This window comes from Penaeus monodon, chromosome 4 (genome assembly GCF_015228065.2).
Source record: "Penaeus monodon isolate SGIC_2016 chromosome 4, NSTDA_Pmon_1, whole genome shotgun sequence".
NCBI classification, from domain to species: Eukaryota; Metazoa; Arthropoda; class Malacostraca; order Decapoda; family Penaeidae; genus Penaeus; species Penaeus monodon.
Window position 1 is genome coordinate 20,373,883 of NC_051389.1, and position 7,500 is coordinate 20,381,382.

The following is a 7,500-nucleotide window of genomic DNA, read 5'->3' on the forward strand; positions in this document are numbered from 1 at the left end:
AACGAGAAAAAAGGTGACACCCGTTGACAAGCTAAAAACATTTCAGACAAAATGTCTGAGCTAGAATTCCATATTATGCTCGAATTATGGAACTGCATTTTATCAGAATTTCACAAAGTGAGCAAATCTTTGCAGGATCCTGAGGTTTCTTTGGCAACCTGTGCCACTCTTTATTCTTCTCTGTCAGCATTTATTAATTGATTAAAAAAAGATTTTGGAAATATTGAAAATGAAGCCAAAAGTCATGTTCCCAATGTTGACTACAGAAGTACATCTAAAAGGGCAAGAAAAAGAAAGACATTTTGATGAACTTTCTGATCCTGCAGAGCCAGAAGAGCAACTTTCTCCACAAGACACATTTCAACTGAAGTCTTTCAATCCCATCTTGAAAGCATTGGAATCAAATCTTTCAAAAAGAGCAGAGGTGTACACATTTATTGCCCAAACTTTTTCATTCCTTACTGATCTAGAAAATTCAGACGAAACAATGTCAACGGGAGTCTAAATCTTGATTGAAGCATACCCTGAAGATGTGGATGGGACATTCTTAGCCGAATTAAGGCATTTCCACCTTTATGTGAAAAAGAAATGTTCTGAACAAAAGAAATTCAGTCATCAATATCTCTATACTGTTATCTTTGAAGACAAAGTTCAGTCTGCTTTCCCAAATGTTGAATCACTTTTGAGACTGTTCCTCAGTTTGATGGGTTGCGTAAATCACCTAATAGATCTCTGCTCTGACGTTCGATAGTAGGTACAGGTAAAATCGTTGTTATTCATTCAATCAGTAACTTTGAGTCGGTGTGACCCGCAGTTACTTCCGTTAATTAATGTAGGACTAGGGTTTAAGCTAAAATAATTATTCACTTATTAATCACACCCTTCTCATTCTCTAGAAGTCGCTTGAATGTTTGGGTAATTCCCAAGTGATCATGTGATTCGTGTAGATAGATACCCATAGGGAATGTCACAAGTGCCCATCACAGACACACAGAAGAGAGCAGGTTATTTATAGATTTTCCTGGCTTGGTTCGCTGCCTCAGATGATTTTCTGACCCCAAGAAGATTTGCTTGCTAAAAATCTTGCGAATATTTTTTCACATCACCATTCATTAATGCATACATTCTGTCGCATATCATTAAATGTTGAACTGAATATGGTAGTTGAAATAATTATATATAGCTAGCATTGATAATTTATCTCAGTTTGTTGTATTAATATTAATCTTCGTGTTTGTGATTTTCTGTGTGAGGTCACTTTCACTGTCATTCACGCTCGCTGTCACTCTCACACACACACATGCACACACTTACTCACTCATTCACTCATTCACTCATCAACGCAGAACAAAAGACACTGAAACCTTTTCATTAATTGGGTTTGTTGCTGTCGTAGTTGCCGGTGTAATCTATGATGTATATCTTAGCCCACAATTTTGTCAGTCGTGACGAGTGACTCGTACATTTATTTCTTCTCTGTGTGACGACAACTGGTTCAAGTAAATCCTTGCAGATTGCTGTTGTCATTTCCCTTATCTACTCTCATATCTATCAGAGACGGTTGGTAGTTCAAGCCTGGTCCATGCAGATCACTACTGACGTCTCCCTCTCCTATTTTCTTCTTGTCTTGGTGGAATATAACAAAAAAAAATAAATAAATAAATAAAAATAATTAAAAAGGAACATTAATAAGATGCAAACTTAAATAAATAACCAGTTAGTGGTACTTAACACCCCCTCTCTCTGTAACCCTTCTTTCTCTCTTACTATCTGGCCCTTACATGTATGATCTGGTTCCCTGACTATATATAGCAGTCGGACCGACAATAACCGACACGGCACCAAAGGAGGACACTGCTACAGAAACGGTCACCTTAGGATGCTATGGGAAGGATGTCACCAGAAGATCGCCATGGGATTGCAGACCAGGATGTTCGCAGGTACCAGTCGCCCCAGGATGTAACGAGCAGGCATTAACTTGCCCCATAATGTAGTGGATGGGCGCCTCCTGCCTGGACGCCCGCAGATCCAGTCAAACTCTAGGAGCTCGTTGGTGCAGGTATCAGCTGCCCTGAGATGCCAAAGAGGACGCCTCCTGCCCGGACGCCCGTAGATCCTGACGAAGATTATGAGGACGTGAGGACAACATGCCGCCGAGAAGGACCTGGATGAGATACGTGAGGACAACATGCCGCTGAGAAGGACCTGGATGAGATCTGTGAGGACAACATGCCGCCGAGAAGGACCTGGACGAGATCTGTGAGGACGTGTGGACGAGGACGCCACCAGGTTAGTCCTGGATAAGGGCTACGAGGAAGTTTAGATGAATCTGAAGTCAAGGAGGACCTGTCGAGACCTTCGAGGACGTGTGGACATCGAGGACCTCGCCTGACCTGACATGCACAGCGCCCAACATGGTAAGGTCGGGCCAGCCTTCGCCATCAGGTGGTCAGCCTGACACGTGACCCCGTGCTTATCATTTTACCCATAGACAACGTCTCATGTGTTCCTATGTTGTGTTGTACTTTTACCAATAAAGTGTCAAGCTGTAATACCAATATCACTACCCCTGCTAGCCACTGTACTAGAGTTCTCTGAGACTCTTACAGATATATATGAAAATAACTGTTGATTTACCCTAAATGTTAGCTAATAAATTTTGTAACTAATTACTTTAGTGTGTATGCATTGTTCTTCCAATATTATGTCAAGGTAACTGGTGTTTCTTGAAACAGTTATTTTATATGTATTTTCTCTCTTAATCCTTATTTTACGTACTGCAGTATACATGATGTTTACTGTTAGGATAATCATCTCTCTTAAAGTGTTCCAAGGGGCCTTCTTATGAAAGTGTTACTCCTGGAATGCTCAGCCACATTACCTATAAAATGTGTAAAAAATGTAAAAGTAGAAGTGTGCATTATTTGGCTAAATAAAGCATTTGATTCTAATGTTGATTTTGAGTCTTGTGATATCATCTCCTAAACATTATCTGAGCACATTATGAAGCTTCATCTGTTCTGGTTTCATCTGTTTCTGAGTAAAGATTTTTTCCAATTTTTACCTGCATCAAGACGAGACTCCAAGGCACTAGATAACGTCCAGGTTTCACCTCCATAGAGCAAAACTGGCAGTATCAAGACCTTGAAGACACGAAGCTTAGTCCTTCTGCATAGATACTGAGATCTCCAAATGCTCTTGTTGATCGAGTTCATGGCTCCTGTTGCCAGACCAATCTGTTTGCTGACATCTTGGTCTGACAGGCCAGAGATATGGATTACACTACAAAGGTATGTAAAGCTCTCTGTGACTTCAATGTCCTCATCGCAAGCATGGATCAACTGAACGGGTTTCCCTAACAGGCACTCAAACACCTGAATCTTGGTCTTGGTCCAGGACACCTCTAGGCCCAAGGGCTTCGCCTCATTGTTAAATGCATCAAGAGCCACCACCAGTGACTCCAGGGACTCAAACAAGATAGCAACATCATCAGGAAAGTCAAGTTTTGAGACCTTGATATTGCCCAGTGTTGCTCCACACTAACTTTGGATAGTAGCTCTACCCATTATCCAGTTCATGCAGGTGTTGAAAAGTGTTGGTGAAGGACACAGCCTTGCCTCACCGCTGAATTAACAGGGAAGATATTTGACAGGCTTCACCACACTTTACAGCACTTTCAGTACTAGTATATAGGCTTGCCAATAATCTTTGTCAGAATTCCCCTGAGTCTCAGGATCTCTCATAGCTATTCTCAATGCACTGCTTTCTTGAGATCGATGTAAACTGCAAGCAATCCACAACCATACTCATGACAGTGTTCTACAAATACTTGAAGTGCTAATATTCTGTCTATTGTGGACTTGCCAGGAGTGAATCCAGACTGCTCTGGTCACTGGTGCCTTAGTACGTTGTCTCGGATCCGTTTCAGAAGAATGTAGGAAAAAACTTTGCCCGGTATGCTGAGCAGTGTAATGCCACGGTAGTTGCTACAGTCCCAACAATCCACTTTCCCCTTCCAGAGAGGGATGACCATGCCCCTCAACAGGTCAGGGGAATGGAACCAGACTGCCAGATATCAGTAAAGACTGCATGCAAGCCCCGAGCCATAAGTTCACCCCCAGCCTTTAGAAGTTCAGCAGGTATATTCCATATGCCTGCAGCTTTCCCACACTTCAGCTTGGAAATTGCCATCCTAACCGCCGTTAGGGTAGGAGGTTCCTTGCTGATGGATGGGACCAGCACAGGTATTCTGATATTGCTTGCATCCAAGCTAACTGTTGATCTACCTGATACAACAGCTCCCAAAATACTCAGCCCAATGTTCTCAAACCCCAACACGATCTGAGATGATTTGTCCATCCAGTGAGCAGACTGCTGTCATCTGTGAGGAGTTCAGCTTTCTCGGGGATTGGCAGCCAGGGCGAAGGTCATTTACCAAGAAATGGCCTTCAGTCTCCTCAGCAAGATTCCTGATGAACTATTCCTTGTCCCTTCTCAGCAGTGTCTGTGCCCTATGCACCAAAGAGCGACGCAAGACCTGATTGCCATTCAGCCAAGCCATGAGACACACTTCAGTGGCCTCCAGTATCTCCAGGGAGATGGAATTCTGCCTTGCTCTCGGGCGTATGCCAATTGGCTTCTGAGCTGCTTCGAGTGTTTTGCACTTGAAGAGCTCCCACAGATCAATTCAACTGGGTCTGTCAGGTTGTCAAGTTTAGTGAGTCAATCAGAGACTGTCATGGTAAAACCACGGGCACATTCCTCCTTGCTCAGTCTGTCCAAATGAAACAGAGTGGCCACTGGAGGGACGGGGAGTTTTGAAGTGGAACCCTTAGGGTAGCCACAACCAGCCTATGGTCAGTACCACAGAACTCAGCACTCTGGTAAACTCTACAGTTGTAGAGGATCCTTCATCGTGTGTTAACAAGAATGTGATCAGTCTCCTTGGCCACTCTACCTGGATCGCTATAACATGTCCAGCGATGCGAGTTGGAGCACTGATACCAGGAGCCAAAGATCCTCATTCATTGGGATCTAGCAAAGTCCCAGAGAAGAAGGCTGTTCTTGCTGCTGAGATCCATGGGGGCCGACAGACATCTCACAGCCAGCTCGATCACAGCCGGATACTGCATTCAAGTTGCCCAGAACAATGCAAATATCTCGCCAGGGGCAATTGTCTGCCATGGATGAGAGTTTGGCATAGAACGCCTCTTTCACATTAAGTTTGTAAACATCAGTAGGAGCGTATCCAGCAATAAGAGACATGAAGCCAAAAGCATGCTTCAGTCTGAATGCCATAATACGCTCATCAACCAGTGTTACCTCTACTACCAAGGCCTGAAGTCGGCTGGAGATGGCTATGGCTTCTCCCTGGAGGTGGTGACCATTGCTGCGGCCTGACCAGTAGTAGGTGTACCCATCCATACTGATGGTGCCTCTGCCAGGTGTTCTCACCTCCAAGAGGGCAGCCACCTCAACTCCCAATCACTCCATTTCCCTTGATAGCAGAGATAACTGCTCATCCTGCCACAAGGACTGGATGTTCCAAGTGCCTACCTGTATGGCACGCCTAAGGTTAAGCCTCGGGTGGTCACTCTGGGTGCACGCCACTGATGCTGCTCCAAATAAAGGGGGGTCGGCAGACTGTGAGGCCCCCATCAGCCTGTGGGGGTTCCCTAGGGCTTTACCCCACTAGCTACATGGTGGCTTGCCAGGGTGCAATCAAGACAAGTAACTTTCATTCCCGTCCTGTGCTCCGACGTTTGCCCTACCAACAGAAACCACAGCCTGCCTCACTTACTAAGTGGGAGGGGCAGAATCCCTTCCCCAAGCTTATCCATTTATTTTAGGTGTTGCCATTGAGTTATCTGGGGGTCGGAGGACTGGCAAGGCGCACCTCCCCTGAGCATCAAGGGTACTTTATTGTAAGAAAATGTCCAAACTTATATGTAGATATTTGATTTGGATATTTGACGCACTGGTAAAAGGTGACTACAGCGGAAAAGTGTTTCTCAAAATCATGTGTGGATTTTTTTATGACTATATCAAAGTGACAAAAATTACAATATTAATGTTTTTTATTCCATTTGTTACAATGGATATTCTTGGTGTGACATACTGTTTGATTTTGCTCACGTGTGTCAGCTGGTGCTGACTCGGCTGAACCGAGTTTTTGCCCGCCGTGGTGCCCAGCCACAGCAGTAACCTCCAGGCGACGGTTGCAACTTCTCGCGCCTGGGCGGAGCGCGAATCGCCTACCCCTCGGATGAGAGGCCGACACGTTACCACTGTACTACCCCGTAGCTATATTAATATGTATAGTGACAGTGAGTGGATGATGGAGTGGGTGAAAGAAAGAAAAGAATGGGGCGAGGGGGGAGGGGGAGATATATATAGAAACTGAGCGAGCGAGTGAAAGAGGAAAAGAAAAAGAAATAAAGAGAAAGAGAGAGTGAGAGACTGAGTAAGAAGAAAGAGAGAAAGAAGAGGAATAGAGAGAGAGAGAGAAAGAAAGAGAGAGGGGGGAGTGGGGAGAGATCGAGAAAGGAGTGAGTGTGTGAGTGAAAAGGGAAGAAGAGAGAAAGAGAGGGAGGGAGGGAAAATGGGAAGAAGGGAGATAGAGAGAGGAAAAAAACGGGAAGGGAGGGAGAGATCGTTTTTCAATTGCATCTTCAGCGGTGAAGGTGCAATAACGTGTGAAATAAAGTGTGAGAATCACTTGGAGTATCGAGCAGCGCTCAGGTTTTTATACTTGAACGACCGCACACGAGAAGAGACCTTCGATGAAATGAAAGTAGCGTATGGGGAGGATGCCCTATTTTGTGACTTTGTTAAATATAGGTATCGCCAGTTCAGGTGTGCTCGGATATCTGTGAAAATGGCTCCTATCCCAGTGTGACCTCAGTCTGCATTGATGAGGACACTATACATGAAGAGAAGACTCCCGTTTTGGAAGATCGCCATATCACTGTTCGTCAGCTAGAGTGAGGTGTCAAGATTAGCGTTGGGTCTGTGGACAAAATCATTCATGACTATCTGCATATGCAAAAGTTTTCTGCTTGATGCGTCCCAGGCTACTCACACCTTTCCAGAAGCAGGAACGACTCCATTTTCAAAGGTTCTTTAAACCACGTGCCAAGAAAACCAGGAGGACTTTTTTTGATAGACTAATTACACAGGATGAAACTTCAGGTCTATCACTATGATCCAGAAACTATGGTCCAGTCAAAACAGTGATAGGTACACGTTACACCCATAGCAGGCAAGGTCATGCTCTCAACATTTGGGGACCAGCATGGAGTAGTGATGGTGGATTTCCTGGCAAAAAGTACTGTAATTACTGGAGCTTACTAAGATTTACTGTTACAGAAATTGCAGGAGGCTATCAAAACCAAGAGCCACAAAATGTTGACCAAAGGTGTTCGCCTCCTACACGACAATGCCCTTGTTCACAAATCTCACATTACTCAAATGGAAGTGCCATTCTGTGGTTACGACATC

At 44.5% G+C, this 7,500-nt stretch overlaps 1 protein-coding gene across 1 annotated transcript in view; it reads left to right on the plus strand.

The window, feature by feature from the left end:
- LOC119572492 overlaps positions 1-17 on the plus strand; it is a 1,818-nt gene extending 1,801 nt beyond the window's left edge. The window contains exon 4 of the mRNA XM_037919600.1: positions 1-17. This exon is cut by the window's left edge and continues 883 nt beyond it. Within this exon, the coding sequence (XP_037775528.1) occupies positions 1-17 (17 nt within the window).
- The last annotated feature ends 7,483 nt before the right edge of the window (positions 18-7,500 follow it).